The sequence below is a fragment of the Emydura macquarii genome, unplaced genomic scaffold, assembly GCF_026122565.2.
Source record: "Emydura macquarii macquarii isolate MOO-44397 ecotype Brisbane River unplaced genomic scaffold, CSIRO-AGI_Emac_v2 contig_1253, whole genome shotgun sequence".
Classification (NCBI taxonomy): domain Eukaryota; kingdom Metazoa; phylum Chordata; order Testudines; family Chelidae; genus Emydura; species Emydura macquarii.
In genome coordinates, this window is record NW_027131390.1 from 56889554 (window position 1) to 56909492 (window position 19939).

Below are 19939 nucleotides of genomic sequence, written 5' to 3' on the forward strand. Positions count from 1 at the left end.
AAATTTATTTAAAACATAGGATGTTTCATGTCTTTTTGAGAGTAGAATTCTCCAGTGTAGCAGAGAGTCCTTAAATTATATTACTACTAATAATGGTTGGTTTTTATCATGTTTTTCATCAGTGGATCTTGCAATGCTTCAAATATTTTTTTATATATTTATCCTTTCAGCATATCTGCTGAAAGTATTACCCCGTTTTATAGTTACTGATAAATTCCCAAGTAGTCTTTGATCATCCTAAATGTCTCTTTTTAATAAAAATATTTATAGACCAATTGCCCTCTCCTCTCTCCTTCTCCCTTCCCTCCCCCCCCCAATTATATTTTAAGTCTGAGGGGGAAACTTTTATTGGCCCCAGAGGTTCCAATCCTATGAGTGACTCATCTAATCAGAATCCTGTTTGCCTACTATTCTGACAAAAATTCGTTTTTAGCCTTGCGGAGTCACCAAAGTGATTAATTTCTTTTTTCTACAATTTTCTACAATTCTTGGTGACTCAAAAGGTGTAGCTGTCGGGTTCTTTCACTGGATTCACTGTACATTTTGAGTTTAAACATATCTACTGTATTTGTGTGACTCTATTTTTATCATATATGCATGTGAGAATAGATGGAAGTGTTGGATACAACTCATCCAAATCTTTTTATCCAATATAGAAATGGCCAACTACTTCATAGGAAAATGGGTGCGCTTTTTAACAATCTTAGGATTTTTTTTTTAATAGCACCTTCTATTTATCAAAATACATGACCTGCATCACAGTATCTGAGTAATGTCAAAAGATTTCAGCCTTGAAATCATAGCTGGTAGAATTGTAGAAGACCGAGATTCTTAAAGGTAGATTTCTTCCCAGACTGCAGTTTTTGGAGATAGCGGAGAAAAGTTGTTCTTTCAGTCCAAAAGCTATTATGCATGGGGGGTGAGTCTGATATTGCCCTATTGGAATTTTGCCATTGAATTCAAAGGGGAAAAAATCAGGCCCCCTTGATGCTTTGAGAACAAAATTGTTCACTTAAATGGTTTTGTTAGCTGTATGTAATTCTGAGTATTGTGGGGGGAATGTGAGGGATAGGTGACCATTGAAAAATAAAGTAGCATCAGTCCTAAGAGAACAAGTAAGTATTTTAAAATATGGGGTAGAGCCGTGCTTGATGAGGAAGAAAGGTTAGGCAGCAATGTAAATTCTTGTTCTAGCTGAAGACATTCCATATAGGTAACTTTTAGGATTTCTGTGATGCTGTCTGGATTAGCGGTGACAATTTATAATATTACAGAATTTCAATAAATACGGTATAGGATATGCCCTGCAAGTATCGATGAGAAAAGTCGTGATTAGCTAAGATTGATAAGCACGTTTATATGTTTTGTATTATCAGTCTAAATAGATATGGTATACTTGTATTTCAAACTTGTGCTGTGTTTTTGGGTGACAACCCCAGACAGGATGGCAGCAGCACTAAGCCTGCTTCATAGCCTGTCAAGGGAACTCAAATGTACAGTGAATCCAGTGAAAGAACCCAATGGCTACACCTTTTGAGTCACCAAGATATGTAAGAACATGCCTATGGACAGGATTCTGAGGCTTTTCCTTGCCATGTGTTGTGTGGCTGTGTTTGGGACAAAGGAAGTACAAGCCTCCTGGCAGAAACTATAAAATGCAGCTGCACCATCTCTATCTTATCCTCATTCCTGCTTCCTTCCTCTGGATCAACTCATATACAACTGAAACTGTGAAACAAAGGACTGAGATCCAGGTACTGGATTTACATCAATAGAAAAACAAGTCTGCAAACTCCACAATTTTGTTAAGAATCTGGTATATATGGACTTTGATGTCATTTGTATGTATCTGATTGCTTTAGTCATTTAACATCTCTCTGATTTGTTTCTTTCCTTTGTAATAAATTTTTAGTTTAGTAACTAAAGGATTGGCTGGCAGTATGGTATTTTGAATAAGAGCCAAACTTTTGTTGGTCTGGTAATGTGGCTGACCCTTTGGGGATCAGGAGAACATTTTGGTAAAGAGAATAAAGAAAGTTTTAATAACTTACCTCCTTACTGGACCCAGTTGCTGAGTGAGAGCCAGAGACTGAAATGCAATAAAGGGGGCTGTGTATTTCTTGTTGTAGCTTCCTGATAATTAGTGTGGGAAATCAGGAGCACTGTTTGTGACTGGTTGGGGAATCTAACTTTAGTATTACCCACCAGTGCTGGGAGAACTTGCTCTCCTTTTGCAGCCTGCCTGGACCTTGTCATTTTCAGATGGGCTACCCTAGGCACAGATGGGTCAGAACATATGTGTACAGAAAATATCAAGTTGACACATACAATGGGAGAACTGCAATTGAAAAGGAATGGTATCATGCTAAATATCATGCAAATACAATTTAGAAAAAGCTAGCAGAAATAACTTTCTCCTCCTGCTTACCTGCCAAGATCTGAATTCAGGATTCTGTTTTTCTTCTACAACAGTTGATCATGTTGCAAACAGTATTTTCCTATCAGTCTTCTAGAAGATCAGAATGAATGTCAATTGCAGAAGAAACAATTAACCTTGAACTTTGGTTCATGGCACCTTAAAAGCCTCTGTTCGTGTTTTAAAGTGTGAGGAAGAAAGTAGGAGAACAAAAATTAACCTTATAATGCAACTAATTTACAGATGGTAAATGGTTCCCTCCTCTTATTTCTTGCTTTTGGAAAGGACTTTGTACCTGAAAAGGTGTGCCAACTTCTAACAGTGCCAGTTGTTTTGATGTAAAGCCTGAGTGTTGAAAAACTTGCTTTAGGTTTATAGTCCCTTTATGCAACCCAATGATATTACAAATGTGTTTCAGCTTCTGACTGGTGGAAACAGCTGAATGTCTGAGTGGATTATTTCTGATCCTTCTGATGTATGGCTCAATTATTAGCTGACAAGATTCTTGGGATTAAATGCGTATCAGGCAAGATTCCTCTTTTCAACCTCTGTGGGCTGTGATACATTAAGAAAGCAGTATGAGGCACCTTTGATTGTCTGTTCCTGTAGCTAACCAAGAAATGAGTTAACCTGCAAGATTTCTCTCCCTTTATTACTTCAGTGTCCCCACAGTTCGTTCATAAATTGTAAATTGAGTATTTCTTCCTTGTTACATGATTTTGGCTTGAATGTAATAGGAGATCAAGGTTAAAATGTTACATATTCTCTTTATCGGTATTTACAGGCTGGGTACTGGAGAGAGACTTTAAGAACCAAATGTCTTGGTCACTGGGAAGTTGGTGGGAACAAGTAACTATGTAAGTTAAACATGATTAAAAGTAGGCTTTTTATGCAAGAAAAGGGTTAAGATTTCTCCTCCCCCTGGTTCTAACATTAGATTTCTGCGGATTAAAAGGAGAGGATGTCCATAGATTAGCTAAAGCGGTGAGGTGGTTTAGGCTACTAATAGCCCACAAATATTCTTCCTTGTGGTAATTCTACGTGATCAGAAGGTGGTGTATACTGCAGTGTTTACAGGTAAGAAATTTTACACTCTGCTCAAAGAGACAAATTACAGCATAGATGCTTTCCCACCTGCAACTATGTGAAATTTGTTTCTGCTTATAGTTGCTGAGACGTAATTCTAGGTAAACCAATTTAAATGTCTTTAAGATAGCTGGCTTGTACCAGTGGGACCCTAATTAAATTTGTGACATCTGTTTAGTTCTTTGCCTGCTAGCTAAAAATTTGACATTGGAGACTAGTGTAGGGGAAAAGTTATTCCTTAATAAAAATAGGATCACGTGAATTTTGGTAAAAAAATTCTATTGAATACAGAAATTGTAATGTCCCACAAATGCATTTTTTCAAATCTTCAGAAGACATTGTGATACTGACATGTTCTCCCCACTTGAACGAGTAATTGTTCTACTAGTAAAGATGCAGGTTCATTTAATAACTGATTTTATTCTTGTCATATATAATGTAATAGACTGGTCAAATATCCCTTGCTTTGGATTTTTTTAAAACAGCTTTTTTTACTGTCTCATTCTTACAATGAAGGATTTTGCCATGTGTTTCAATAAGTTAATTTTCATACTTGTCAGTCAGCACATTTTTAGCAAGAACCATGAACTAACTGTGACAGATCTGTGTAGACAAGGTCAAATTATCAGCCGAAAGAAAGAATATGATGACTGCTTCAGAGAACTTCCACATGCACTGGAAATTTTAATTTCCTTGTGTAATTGTCCACCTATGAGCAGACACTTGGACAATGGAACTGTCACCATATAAACAGTGATACTAACACATGTTGTGGAGCTAGTCGGAAATTCCTCAGGAGGGAAGTAGAAGTCAACATGTAACTGAATGTAGGTCAGTGCAAACAGTGAGAGCATATTTTGTTACATTAGCAACTTTAGCATGTGGGCATCAGTACCTGAGCACCATGGAATGACTTCAAAGACAGATCTCAATTATTACTCTTTCAATGTCAAAAATGGGGTAGAGTAAATCTAAAATTGTATTTATGTATTTTTTTAAAAAACCCTAATATTTGATCTGTAGATCTCAAAACAGTTTACAAAGGCAGTGAAGTATTATCTTCATTGCATTGATGGGGAAACTGAGGCATAGCATTCAAGTAATTTGAGTTTTACTTGTTAAAGCACTAGAAACTTGAGAAGGGCAGGTCAGTGGAAGCACATTGTCTTTATTCTCCACTATATCCCCTGCCTGCCTATTCACTTCCAATTGAAATTTAAGGTGTTAATTCCAGCTGGTTGAATATTCATCAAACAAATCATTGCTTTTTTTTCAGTTAAGGTTTTTCATTATTCACCCTGCCCTAGTACTAGTTTGTAATCTACAAAGAGTTAAATTCTCTAGGTCCTGGTAATATTAAAGATTGGCTCATCTTCTGCCTTCTGTATTCTGCCACATCAGTGCTCAACAGCATCACTGATACCCCAAGGCAGCTTGCAGGAGATGAAGGCAGGATGTTCTGAACATCAGGACTTGATCTCTAGCATTTGTTCACAATAGAAATTCATCTGAGTTCAAATCTGGCCATGTTTAGAAAGCTTGGTAAATTGCACCCATGTGACTAATGAATATCCCTGGAATCAGTCTCCTGCCAGTGTTACTTTGTTCTCGGTAGTTGGCTCAATAGATGCAGGAGTTTTGTATCATGCTGTTGGGGAAATGTGCCTCTTCATCTAAATTTTAAGTAGAGTACCCAGATACTATGGTGATGGATACTTCTTAAAATTTGTGTCATGTCTGCTCTCGGGAAGTGTGCTACATTGGTATGGAGATAGATGGCAAAGAACTACTAGAATATCTAGCCTAATATGTTGTGATCCTGAGTTGGGGTGACTGGGCTGTGACACCTGTGGCGGACATTATCGGACCAGAGCCATAGGGCAGATCGGCAAAGCCCCAGTTGCTAGGCCTGTAGGAGGTACCATGGCTTGTACCCTCCTCCCCCAAGCAGTCACATTGGTAGATCATGTGGTGGTTGTGTCTTGCTTGCTGCTTTTTAAAGGCCTGCCTAGGAGCAAGGGATATATCTCTCCCTTAGTGGTTCCTTTATTATCTTTTGCCATTCGCATCTAATAAAATCAGGCTTCATGGGTCTTACAAGTTGAAAGGGGCTCTGCTTTGGCTCAACGTCTCAAACTGTGGAACAACCCTGAGGTATGTGGGTGTTCAGTGTAGCCAATGCCTTTGCAAGTCTCCACCATTAACCTATGAAGTGAACCTTCTGAGAAAGATGAATCTGATTTGCTGATGGAAATTTTTGATATTTAGATGCCTTCTCTTTCAAAGTAACCATAGATTTCCTACTTTACAAGGTAAAAGAGCCCTGAAATATATAACTGTTTTTTGTCTATTGACACCAATAGCTGGTATCTGATAGCTACAAGAGAGTTTCCACTCAGCTGCTGGCTACCTGCAGGCAGCAACTTTCCCAGCCCTAGTTTCATGGAAGCCGATGTCAGATGGGTAACCATAAGGCAAAAGGCAAGTTCAAAATTAGATAACACTTTATAGTGCTTTCTTTCAGAGCAATCCCACGTCCATTTTCAGTGAAAACATTGTGATTGAGAGCTATTCATTAGTTTCACGGAGAAAGGAGTGAGGGATCTGTCAGAAATTTTAAAGAAATTGTGCTATCAAAAGTAATGTTTCCAAGAATGTTACTGAGCTTTATTTGCAGCATGACTTAATTATTTCACAACTTTTTGCTGTAGAGAAATACAGCTGCCTACTGGAAAACTGTACAATGTCTCTGGTAGCTACAGGTGTGAGTTTTCTTGTTTTGGAAGCCATATCTGTTGTGTATACTTCATCTTGGCTTAAAAACATTCAAACTTGAGTTTCCTTTCATGGGCCAAATCAATATTTCTTGCACAAGATAATTTCATAGAGGTTGTAAGGAGTACTTAAATGGGCTTTTTGTTGAGATGCAGCATTTTTCAACTTGCTTGTATTATCAGAGGATACCATCAGTTAGCTCTGCCCCTTATGCAATGGGCCATATCTCAGCATGCACGTTTGGTTGCTGATAATAGCGGTCAGGAAAATAGAGGCAGAGGGATCAGAATTCTGGTGGGAATTTCACTGTGATTATCACAGCTGAAAAGTGTTTTAGTTCAGACTTGAATAAAGAGGAATCCTGTACTCCTATTAGAAATAAGACAAGAAGGCAGAAAACCTGAACTAGTTCCGAGACTCTCCCAAAACTGTCTTCCTGATCAAGGTTTCTGGGAAAACTTATGAGGAGGATAATATTGTGCATGGTAACATTTTTGTTTTGCTTCTTTTTAGGGTTTATATTTCACCTTACAAAATGTGTGTTCTCAGAATCCCCTGTCTGCTCCAAGGGGGACACAGTGAGAATCCCATTGTTTGAGACTTTTTAAAACTAGATTGGACAAAACACAGAGGCCTGGTCTACACTGGTGGCTTAATTCGAATTAATTACTCCCGTGTCTACACTTGTGCATTGTTAATTCGAATTAAGGAGCCTTTAAAATCGAATTAATAAAGCCACCTCTGCAAGTTGATTAGCCTGAAGCGCATCAGTTAATTCGCATTAGTGTGAGTGTGGACGCAATGGGACTTAATTTGAATTAATTGTCCTCCAGACTGTATCTCATGATGCCCTGTTTCAGTACCCTTCCCCAAAGCAGCCCCGGGAAGATTTAAATCTTCATTTCCTGCGGTGAATGGGTTTAAAATCCAAGCTGTGATCACCGCCTCACACACACAACAAGCCCTTTGCAGTTTGTCTCTTTAAGGGTTTGAAAGATTTCACCACCCCGCCGCCCCGTGTGGTGAATGCGTTTTAACTGCCCAGCAAGCCCTTTGCAGTTTGTCCCTTTGAAAGTTTAGCCCTTTAAAGTTTGTCCCTTTGAAAGATTTCACCAACCACCCCCCTCCCTGCATGGTGAATGTGTTTTAACTGCCAGCAGTGAGAGGAAATTCTTTGCTACATTGTTTCAGTGGCCAATCATGGAAATTGATACTTTCTTAAGAGTTTATTCACAGTGCTACATGTGGATACATTATATCATGCTTTCCATCAGTGAAATTGAAACATTTGTATCACTGTATTAATATACTAACTGACTCTGTTGTTGTTTATCTTGCATTCTACAGACACCTGTAGAATCAAAATCAAAGGCAAGCAATATACAGGGGTTGGTGTGGGGAGCATAAAAGGCAAACAGCATACAGTTCTAAAATAATCCAGGATAAGCTGCAATGTATTTGTCACGGTCAAAAAGAGCATAGTTCAGCTGACTTCATGTGCTTGCAGCAATGGCGATTGGGGGGAGTAAAAAACCAGCATGAGAATCCTTTTCCTATTTGTTTGAGGGTGGGGAAGAGGGTGGGGGAAGCAGCGCTGCATCCTGGGATGATGACACTCGTCCCAACAGCCTCTATGGTTAGTTGCACTGTGGGATAGCTTCCCACATTGCACTGCTTTCTAATTCGAATTAAGGCTGGCCAGTGTGGACGCAAGAAACCAGCACAAACCCTGTAGTGTGGACAGTCTGCAGCGCTTTCTATAAATCACTTTCTGTCATTCAAATTAAGCTAATTCGAATTAGTGCTGCATTGTAGACATAGCCAGAGAAAGTACAATCAGAAATGAACCTTAGCCTTAAAACAGCTTGGCTTTTATTGTTACTGAAATTGTAGAGGTTGAAAAGCTTTGAGATCCTTGTGGATGGAAGATTATCTCTATAAAAACAAGTCATTATACTCTGTCCAATATTCACCAGCTACTACAAAATTACACATCTGGTAATAAATACATGGAGATGAGCATGGTCATCCTATGTAACTTAAAAACCATTAGACTACTTTAAAAGGATTTTTTTCAGTGCAGCTGTAACTTTTGAACATAAACAGCAATTGCCTGCCACCTTCAGCAGAAGGTGATGACCCAGAGAGCCTCTGTATGATAGAGATTTTTGAAACACACAAAAATTGTCTCAGCTGGGGTATGGATGTCTTATCAGTATAATCTTAAAATTAAAATTGCACTCAGGTCTGGATCCAGATTCACATTTCAGAGCTGTTGAGACATATTTCCAGTTCTTCGATGTCTGAATAGTTATCAACCTACAAAATGGTTTAGGACTAGTTTTCCACAAATAAGAAATAAATTGGACTTCTCCACATAGATTATAGGGGTACATTTTTAGAAGCATGGCCTCCCCTTCTGTGAGTGCAGTTTGCACCTGCATTTTGGATTCAGTCTGAATTGTTGTCCTAAACTGCAAACATATAACAAAATCCTGGTTACTAGTGTGTTTTCTGTATTGCTGAAATTGATAGTCACTAGGAGTCCCTCCATCCTGAATTCATTTACTCCTTTGTTTAGTATTTTCTCTTTTCTTCTCTCTGCCACCCTGCAGTAAAATATACCTGTATTGCTCTTTCTAATGGCTCAATAGTTTAGAAAGCAGGTATTAATGATCTGTCCTACAAAGCCTCCTTGGTTAAATTCCAGCATTTGGCATATCAGTTCTGCTTAACAATGGGGAAGAGAGACTTTAAGAAACAGATTCAAAGTTACTGAAGAACATTAAATACTGGCACCTACAAGATGTGGGGAGCGGAAAAAAACTCCATGTATAAAATATATGAAAAATAGTTGGGGTCATGGAGAAAATGAAGCATAAACTGTTCAGTGTATTGTACTAGCATTGGGGTAAGAAAATCACACTGTGTGCTTGAGGAAGCCTGGGTTATGTTTATTTAAAAAACAATAAGGCATGTTTTAAGACTGTATTCTTTACCATGTCTTGAAATAGAATTATACAAGCAGTACACATATGAGAGTCTACTGGATCTTCAAAAAGGTTTTAAAAAGTGCTTTTCTTTGCTCTCTTATGGTGCAAATTTGTGGTGAATAGGTATATTCAATAGCACATTGTTTAAACTATAATTAGGTATCTCTTCTGAATTCTCTCCCTGATCTCATCTGCCTTTTCAAGATAGGGTATGATCCAAGAGAAGAGAGGAAGCGTCTTCTAAAAATAGGCACTAGGTGCAGTAAAAATGACAGTAATTCCTACTCAAGATGATGATTTTCCTGCTATGCCTTTATAAATTTCCTATCCAGTCCTGGGAAAATGCCTGCCTTTTTGCTTTGGTAATTCAGAAGATATACTGCAGTATATGTAATACAGGTTGGTTTGGTATTCACTATATGTACATTCGTGTTGCTATTGGCTCCAATGTTCAAATGTCTTGTGATCAATTCATTAATTTATGTGGGAGGTGTTATCTTTGGATTAAGCTATAACATGACCTTTACTGAGAGATTAGTGTTTAATTTTTATAATAATTGTAATCATGGCAATACCTTGAACCTTAGGCTTGTCTACACACACTATGCTGTTGAAGAGACCAATTAAATTAGGGTCCAGGAAACACACTAGGTTGATACAGACCTTTCACTTTTGGAGACCTAGTTTCCCAATCTGATAGACTATATGGGACTGAATGGGGTGTGTTTATCCTGTTCCTTCAGACCATGGACTGCACAGAGCTGCTGGAAATGAGAAACTTAAGATGGCTATTACAATTAAATTGGGCTTAAAATTATCGTAGAAATTGTGGGAAGATGTTTTTTGAAAAATTGGAAAACATTTGTTTTTGAGTGCAAACAAACAATGGAATATATTGGTTTTTAATGCTGTTTTTGGTGGATGCTTCACATTTCATAATTTTACACCTAAGATTTTACAAACTGTAAGTTTGTTTATGTAACAAGTTTTATGAAAGCCTATATTAATAGAAATATTTGGAATTTTTATTTTATTAAATTGAAAATCACTTTGGCTTTCAACGGTCTTTTTTTCATTGTTCACTGTAGCATTAAATTAGTGCATGAGAACTAGGATGTGGTAGTGATGAGCCTACTTTTATTGTCCAAGATGAAAGAAATGCAAAAAGTAAATGCCTTGGCATACCCTCCAAAGACTTAAATATCAGAGCAACTTGCCTCACATTTGAAGTAATAGGACCCTTTATATGAAGAAGTCTTTGTAGATTCTGGACCCATTCACGGTAAACAGAAAATTAGATTTTCAAAATTCTTTCAATTAGCAATTTACCAAGAGCCTGAGGGCTGTATCTGAGGAGTAAACACATTTGGGTAATACTGTCTGAGAGATGCCTTGTTGAATATGATGGTAGAATTCCAACAGTTCATGTTCTGAACAGATAATCCTTTCCCATTAACTGCTGATGGTGTAAAATGTGGTCTTGCATCAAGATATTGTGCTACCAGCAGCCAGAGAGCCTATTTTGATCAAGATGGAACAATGCACCTTGGGACATGTCACATGGAGAATACACCTACTTATTAAAGGTAAATGTAGCCCTGGACCACATTTGACCTGTAGGCTGCCCATTGGGCACCATGACTTTGTGAACAATATTTTTCTGCTCTGTTTAAATTAGAAATGGATCAGGCTAGAAACATTTAATCTGAATTCCACCCTAGCCTTTAGCAGTCAACATGGACTCAAACTGAGATGCAAGTCCTGCCTAGTTTGGCTTTCTCAGCCCATATCTAATTTAAACTGGTTGTGATATTGTTTTGTGACATTTAAATCTGAAACATTGCCATCCCCCATTCTGTTTTTATTCTGGTTTCTTATAAATCCAAAATAATTCAAAAATGCTTATTCTTCACTTCCCAGTGTGGAGTCTGTTTTGTGAAACGCTGCTGTGAATGATCCATTCAGAGAAACTGGAAGAATTGCCTAGAATGAAGGAGGAGATGGAGATGCTTGCAGTAGGCAGCCAGGAGAATGGTACAGCATGTAACTCTTGTGTTCCTTTTTCAAAACAAGAAAGAATAGGCAGATTTTCTTATCAACTCATCAGATAAAAAGTACTTTAAAATATTACTGATGATAGTATATATGTCACATCCTGTTCTTGCTTGGAATTTGGTGCTATTCTTTCTTTATGTAGTCCCAGGCAGGTGTGCATCAAACTCTACAGGCACAATTGAGTCCAGGTCCTAAATTTTTATAAGTAACTAGTGGATTTGGGGATCCTGCTTTTAGTGGATTTGGGGATCCTGCTTAAGAGCCTGACTTTTCAGAAAGTGCTGAGCCACCTGACCTCCGAATCAAGTATCTTTTAAGTTTTCTCAAATTGGGCATCCAAAATCACTACTGTGTCCCAATAATTTAGGCCAGAGTCCCTATCCCAAAGATCTGACAATGTAAGGTGCTGATCTGGCAAACACTTACATGCTTAACTTCAAGCATCTGAATAGTTCCATTGAAGTCAGTTAAGTTAAAGTTAAGCACGTGTAGAAGGATCAAGACCTAAAGCTACAGCACAACCAAAATGAACTGTCAACAAATGTAGAGAGGTGGTAGGTAGGAGAGCAGTAAACAAAAGAAGAGATGTAGTCTTTATCTGGTTTAGCCGTCTGCGGTGGCAGAACCAGACTGTATTGTAGTTGCAATTTTTTTTATATAAATTTTGTATGAGAATGATCGGTTTGATGGAAGAATTGAGTTTTTTGCTCACATTTAGATGAGAAGGAACTTGTTTAGTGCACTAGATTAGGGGTGGCATTTGCAACTACCAGGGCAACATGGGAAAAAGGCGTAAAAAGGGTAGTGAGAGAAGGAAACAAACTAGGGAATTACAACGTAGATGCAGCTACTATAAGGTAGGTACAATACTGGTTGGAAAACTGTTCCTAGAGAGTAGTTATCGGGTTCACAGTCAAGCTGGAAGAGCATATCGAGTGGGGTCCTGCAGGGATCAATTCTGAGTCTGGTTCTGGTCAATATCTTCATCAATTATTTCAATAATGGCATAGAGTGTACACTTTATAAAGTTTGTGGACAGTACCAAGCTGGGAAGATTGTAAGTGCTTTGGAGGGTAAGATTAAAATTCAAAACAATCTGGAGAAATGGTCTGAAGTAAATAGGATGAGATTCAATATGGATAAATGCAAAGTACTCCACTTAGGAAGGAACAGTCAGTTGCACATATACAAAATGGGAAATAATGGCTTAGGAAGGAGTACTGCAGAAAGGGATGTGTGGGTCATAGAGGATCACAAGCTAAATATGAGTCAACAGTGTAACACTGTTGCAAAAGAAGCAAACATCATTCTAGGATGTATTAGCAGGAGTGTTGTGAGCAAGACATGAGAAGTAATTCTATTGGACAAAGTTCAGAGAAGACCAACAAAAATTATTAAAGGTCTAGAAAACATGACCTATGAGGAGAGAGTGAAAAAATTGGGTTTGTTTAGTCTGGAAAAGACTGAGGGGGGACATAACAATTTTCAAGTACATAAAATGTTGTTACAAGGAGGAGGGAGAAAAATTGTTCTCTTTAGCCTCTGAGGACAGGACAAGAAGCAATGGGCTTAAATTGAAGCAAGGATGGTTTAGGTTGGACATTAGGAAAAAATTCCTAAATGTCAGGGTAGTTAAACATTGGAATAAATTGTCTAGGGAGGTTGTGGAATCTCCATCATTGGAGATTTTTAAGATCAGGTTAGACAAACTCCTGTCTGGGATGGTCTAGATCAGTGGTTCTCAACCTTTTCTTCCCGAGTACCACTTGGGTCAGGTACAGTCAGGTCAAGTACCACTTGACCTAACTGTACCTGTCCCGAGTACCACTCGGGGAAAAAAAGGGGGGGGGACTTTCGGTGGCGGGGTTTCGTGGCAGCGGCGGACCAGGACTTTTGGCGGCAGTGGGGTTTCGCAGCGGGCTCCATGGCGGGAACAATGCCTGCTGCCGAAACCCTTCCGCCATTTCCCCTTTTTGGCAGCAGAGTTTCGCGAAGGCAGGTGGGAAGGCCCTTCGGCTGCGGCAGATTCAGAGGCGCGGTATGGCACCCAGCCTTCTTCGGCGTACCACTGGTGGTATGCGTACCATCGGTTGAGAACCATTGGTCTAGATAATACTTAGCACTGCCTTGAGTGCAGGAGACTGGACTAGACCTCTTGAGGTCCCTTCCAGCCTTACACTTTTATGATTCTATGAAATTAAGGAAATCTGTTGGCCTTTGACTGGTTTTACTAATGAGATGCTTGATTTGGAGCAGGACGAAGCTTACCCGTGGAAGCACAAAAAGGAGATGAGGGGGTAATAGGGAGTGTTGAAGATGAGAGTGTGTATTTGGGGTAAGGGAGCAGATCCAATTGATTTGGTCTGGCAAGGGTAGAAAATCATCTAGGACCAGATTTATAAAGGTATTTAGGCACCTGAAAATGCAGATAGGTGTCTAATGGGATTTCCAAAGTGCCTCAGTAAGTTAGGTGCATAGTTCCCATTGACTTCCAATGGGAGTTTAAGCATCTATTCTCCTTAGATTTTTGTTTTTTTAATATTTTCAGTTTCCTCATTTCCTGGACAGAGCATAGGACATTAGAAATGTTCAAATACTGTTGTAAAAATCTGGTTTCCTGTTTGCATGTAGGCCTGATTTTATATAATGGGTATAAACTGAGATAGGCCAAAAGTCTTATGCCTCCTTCAGGTTTCAAATAGGCCCAGATTTTCATTGTGTCCACACACACAGTTACTACAGTACATGGTTGGAATAAATGTCGATTTGGATTCAAACTTAAATAGGTGTGGTCTGTCCATGGGGAATATGTTTCTTTGATCAGTGCACAATTCTTGCCCTTCACAAACAGCTAATAAGAAGGTATGTACCATAGAGCCAACGACAGGAAACCTTTTATTCTGAACGAATTACCAGTTGGCTATCTGGGACACATTATATGGGAATGTAAATTCAAGTGAGTTATCTTCTCAGAAGTTTGGGCCAATACTTGGTATTTTTAATCTGCTGTTTGTGCTGAAATGCATTGCACTTTTTTGTTTGTTGGACTCAGGTTTATCTCATGTTCTGACTCTAGCGCTACAAGAGTTGAGTCTGTTCTATAAAAGAGATGCCAATGGAGTTGGAGTGTTACATGACCTGCTCAGATCTCCCTGGCTACAAGCTCTCCTAAAGGTAAAGTCCTCTTTGTCTGCAAAGCCAGCCTTCCTTGGAGAACAAGATCTCTAACTTGACATGGCAAAGTGAGGCAGTTAAAACAGCAGGTTAATTAATCCAGATACATATTTCCACCTTAATGCGAAGAATCTGGCCAATTGGGTAGTACCATGAAATGTCAGGGAGACTTAAGCTTGGCTGCAGGTTGTGCTCTGTACCCCAGTTTCCTCATCTGTAAAATAGGGATGATAGCCTGTTTTGTAAAACACTATGAGACCTTGAATGAAAAGTGCTATACGAGTGTGAAATATTTACTATTACTGATTGCATTGATGTGCCATATAGTCAAGGGCTGCATGTTCGCATCAGACTTTGAACTGGGGAGAAAATTTTCCTGTTAGACAAAAGGGTTCAGAAAGCTAAGGTAAACATTTAGCTGGAAAGGAATTTTTTTGAGTCTGGAAACAGGTCCAATGTTAATAAAACAAAAATAAAAAACTGTCTAGGTGAATAAAACTTTCCTTGAAGTCAATCTTTACGTTTGGTGATTTGCTTCAGCTTTGCTTTTTGAGTAAGGATTACAGTTAGGGGAAGAAAGGAAACAATGGAATCTTTGTGGATTGCCATACTGGATTAGACCATTTATTGTCTCTGACAGTGACCTATTCCAGATACTTCAGATTAAGGTGGAAAATCCCAGTGTACCTGTCTAATTGGGTAGTACTATGCAATGTCAGGGAAATTTAAGATTGGCCTCCGTTGATGATCTGTATTTAGGCCTTGCGTCAGAAGGATTGATGACCCTTTTGATTTTTTTGATTTTTTTTTTTTTAATTCTAGCTAGTCCTAGAAAATCTTTAGTGGTGTGGCATTGCTGTATATGTGTGTGTTTCCATGTGAATGGCTCACACCATGGGTGTGCATCCATTGAGTAATAGTACATTGTATCCTTTTCTTTATCATTTCATCCTATAGGTTTATGAATGCCTCCATCAATATATCAGAAAAAGACCAGTTCCAGTCATGCCCCAAGCACGTGCACTGTCTCATGAGGTGAGATTATAGAACAGTTTTATATTCCTTTTTTACCAAACCCTAATCTGTTAATTTAATTGCACATAATAATCTGCATATCTGTGGTGTAGTCCGCCCAAGAAGGCGAGTGCACATCACAAATATTAATGAATTTAGTCTCGGCCCTTGTGAGACAAACAGTTAATCACCCCTCTTGTATAGATAGAGGACCAAAGACACATAGAAAATGTGGAGTTCCCAGAATCTCAGTCTGTGGCAGAGTGACTACAAATCCTGTACATTAACCACTAGATCATCCCTCCTCTCCAATTCACAATCTGCGTTGTCGTAAGAGTTAACCATAAAGGAGCCTGGCTCAAATCTATTAATCTTATCAGGTTTGTGTTAGGATCAGGACAGATCAGATCAGGACAGAATTAGCTGGAAACTTAATGGCTCATGCTAGAAACATAATACTAGTGATGAAACCTAATTGTAGGATTGGAAAAGGGAATTTACTTAGTCTCATAGCAGGGAGTTAAAGAAAAGATCTATTGCATCATAATTCACCAAATAAAATTTACTACAGTTTTTAAAATATGAATTCCTTATGGATCTAATCCCCACTCTTATCATTAGGTGGTGGAGTTGTTGCGTGAAGTCCCTCAATCTACAGAGATAAGAGAGCTGAGACGACTTCTGCGAAATCCACACTTCAAGGTAAGTGCTGGCCCTTGAAAGGGGAGTGGAAACATCTCTTACCAAAAAATCTGCAATATGGGGGGAATGAGATTTTCAGCTGCCTGTAGAAGACAGTGACGGAGGCAATAGAGACTTGGATTAGTTATGGCAAGAAGAAATTAGTGGACAATGGTATTTGTGGATTTGCAAGGGTGGAATTCTTTTCCCTACCTCCGTAGTCTGTGTCTCATCCCCATGAAAGAATTAAATACCTACAGTACACACAACTGGCAGATGGTAACTGCTCTTTTTAACATCTGTGCTTTTGAGGGAATCTATTATTAGGTCATTTAAAACAATTTCTAAGAAAGTGGGGCACATTTTTAACATGAACAAGCTTGAGTTTTGTCTTAAACTATTATAAAGCTTATGTGCTTGTGCTATAGCACCAAATGAGGACACATCTCTCCTGAGATTAAATTTCAAGAAATCAGGAAAATGTCCAGTATTTGAATTTTTCAGTGGAAAGCGCAATAATGTCACCTACCGGAGTGTGGGTCTGTATTCATGTAAGAATTCAGTCTCCTGGACAGCCATAGTCAAAGCTATTTCCTGGGATGACCTTTGCTTATCTTTCTTCTTGTCACAGGCTTTACTATCAGCTCATGATACTGTGGCCCAGAAAGATTTTGAACCAATCCTTCCACCTTTGCCAGATAACATCCCTGAAAATGAAGAAGCTATGAGGATTGTCTGCTTAGTGAAAAACAAGCAGCCCCTGGTAAGGAAGCTTTCTGATGTTTTGATTATTTGAACTTGTGCAATAGATTCAATAAAGTGTCTTGTACAAATGGGTTATTTATAAGCAATGCTACAGAAATTGTGCTAATTCTGTTCTCTTTTTAAATTGACATTCATCTTGAACAAATACTTAACAAAATTTCTTCGAAGTTGTTTGTGTTTGAACTAAAGACTTCATATTGTACTATGTTTATGGTAAATACAGGGATTAGCACTGGAAAATCATAACCTTAGAGATGGAAAAGATTTTTATAGGAGGTCCTATGTAAAGATATTGGAAACTGGGCTGCATGATGACCATTTTGTTTGTGTCCCTTAAACTAGATTTACTCATCTTTTCACATATTGTGTACAATACTTGTGGGTCTTGCAATACTGTGCAGCTTCAGGGAGAAAAATAACCTTTTTCAGTAATTTCCAGTCATTAAGGAGATCGGACTTGCAGTTTGAAAGAAATAGATATTTATTCTTTTTATTTTGCCAGGGTGCCACCATTAAACGCCATGAGATAACGGGTGACATTGTGGTTGCCAGGGTGATCCATGGTGGGCTTGCAGACAGAAGTGGTAAGTGTCATTTGAAACACACAGCAGAGAAAAAGTAGTTTTCTGCAATTGCAAATTCTCTCCCATTAGAACCTTTAGGCACACACATTGTATAGTACTATATAAATAGTAATAATTGCCTCACCTTGAAGTACTCCTGACTTTTTTTATTTCTCCATGATTCACTCATTCTGTGGTAAATGCGTTGCATTCAAGAGAGGTGAGACAGAAAGCCAATGTCAAACACAATCTTACAGTATTTATACTCAACATCGACACCTGGATAAATCTGGCATGAGTTAAGCAGTAATATAAAACAGAGCCACCTGGTCTGAACACTAGCACACTGAATTTCATATTAGAAAGTGGATAATTTGCTCAGGCACTAGTCCCTCCATCATAAAATAGTCCCCATTAGTGTATCGCGGCCTCTGTTTGGAGGATAATTACCAAAGTTGTATATGGCAGCTGAATGAGATCCTTTTAGGATTAATTAATGTAAATTAGGGATAATCTGTTTAACTGAGTTGAAGGGAAAGATTCACTTGTGGCTTCCATGACAGATGGTATGTTTCTTGCTTATCTTTAGTAAACTAACTTCTGTGGGAATTAGAGATGAGCCCAAATACCAGATCCTATCCCAACCACCACTTCCTCTAAACCATGAAGGATCTCAGATCTAGCTCTGAGCATTATAACTCAGCCTATTACTAAAATGGTCAGAACTCTGAATCTGAACACGTCAGTTTTTGGGGAACTCCAGTTTTGGATAAGAACACTTAACACTCCTTGAGGCCTTTTCATCATCACTAGATTTCAAAGTGCTTTACAAAAAAGGGGAAGAATTAATACACCTATTCTACAGCAAGAGAGAGAAACTGAAGCCCAGAGCATTCAAGTCAATCACTTGAGATTGAACAGTGAGATCCATAACAGAGCTGTCTGCTCTATCCACAGCACAATACTGCTTCAGATCTGAAATTCCCAACTCGGGTCCAAATCTAATATAGAAGCATTTCTTATTTCAGGGCTGTTCTCCGGTCTTCGTTGCATCTCTGAACTTTTCCCAGAATCACATCTTCTTCTCTATAAAAAGTGTGTCTTCTTTCATGTTTCCTTTTGTTCTAGGGTTGTTGTATGCAGGAGACAAACTTGTGGAGGTGAATGGCGTTCCAGTGGAGGGACTAGAGCCAGAACAAGTTATCCACATTCTAGTATGAAATTCACTTTAACCTTTTTTTATGTCTTTGTAGTTTAAGTGTAATTATATGTACTCACAAGTGCACTTCCTTTAAAAAGAGCAGCCTAAATTCTCAGTGTAAATTTCTAGAAGGAGGAAATCTATACACCAGCAATAATTTTCCATGTAATGTACAACTTTGTCTGTTTCTTCACTGTAGGTGAAGTTCATCCTGTGCAGTGAGCCACCACATGGCCTATGTGCTATTTAAGCCCTCCAAACAGGGCCTAAGTGGAACTTAAGTGGTGCATAGGCACTGTCTTACCCCTCTGTGTAGGGGTGCATTCCACCCTTTGCCTTTTGAATTAGGGGTCCTGTGGGACAAAATCCAGTAGAACTTCACTAATTCACTCTATCAATAATTCTGCCAACCCTTCCCCCAGCAGTCTCCCAACAACTAAATTTTTATTTGCATCTGTCTTTAGGTGCATAACACACCATTAGAAATACATACTTCATAACACAAAATCTACAAATCTTGAAAACAATTCTCCTCCCTGCTTTTAGCTTGTGTGCTATCACAGTCCTGCCCTACATAGCTAATTTAAATTAGACTTAGTACTAAAGTTCATTATGAATTGATACTGAAAATATATATATGTTTAACAAGACATATATTTAAGGCAATTAGAAATCTTAGCAAGGTTCCAAAGTTTCCCACACAGGAGTTAAATCAATCTTACTTTTAAAGATCTTTGTTTTAACAATTATTCTGAATTATGGCATTCTGCTGGAGCTAAGCAATTTCCATCCTTATAGAAAGGGCATATATGAGCTTTTGGTACCATCATTCATTAGTCTTGCAGTGATAAACTTGAAATTCATTCAGTGGGTTAGCAGTAGCAATAACATTTTGGCCTTTTTTTCTTCTGAAATCGTTTAGTCTCTGTCCCAGGGAACAATTATGTTCAAACTGATTCCAGTTTCTGATCGGCCAGTCAGCAACCAAACAACAGTAAGATTAATTTATTTTATTCTTCCAGATTATTATTGTTACTGCAGACAGTTAGCCCAATAATATCTAATGGCAATCTGCACGGTATGATACATGAGTGATAAGGTTATTTAAAAGCATTTATTGCCAGCCCAGCTCATGGAAATCTCTAATAACATATCTTGCCTAGGCACATATATCTTCACTGACATTAATAGTTTGCTGTTGGTAACGCAATTAAAA

General features: G+C 38.5%; 1 protein-coding gene across 1 annotated transcript in view; it reads left to right on the plus strand.

Moving 5' to 3' along the window:
* Nucleotides 1-3200: 3200 nt before the first annotated feature.
* The window catches only part of MPP4 (MAGUK p55 scaffold protein 4), a 36821-nt gene continuing 20082 nt past the window's right edge, over nucleotides 3201-19939 (plus strand). The window contains exons 1-10 of the mRNA XM_067548896.1: nucleotides 3201-3273; nucleotides 10709-10856; nucleotides 11191-11304; nucleotides 14378-14499; nucleotides 15457-15534; nucleotides 16135-16215; nucleotides 16826-16957; nucleotides 17462-17543; nucleotides 18651-18736; nucleotides 19646-19717. Coding sequence (XP_067404997.1) covers nucleotides 11223-11304; nucleotides 14378-14499; nucleotides 15457-15534; nucleotides 16135-16215; nucleotides 16826-16957; nucleotides 17462-17543; nucleotides 18651-18736; nucleotides 19646-19717 — 735 coding nt within the window. The 5' untranslated portion in view covers nucleotides 3201-3273; nucleotides 10709-10856; nucleotides 11191-11222. The remainder of the gene's footprint in view (nucleotides 3274-10708; nucleotides 10857-11190; nucleotides 11305-14377; nucleotides 14500-15456; nucleotides 15535-16134; nucleotides 16216-16825; nucleotides 16958-17461; nucleotides 17544-18650; nucleotides 18737-19645; nucleotides 19718-19939) is intronic.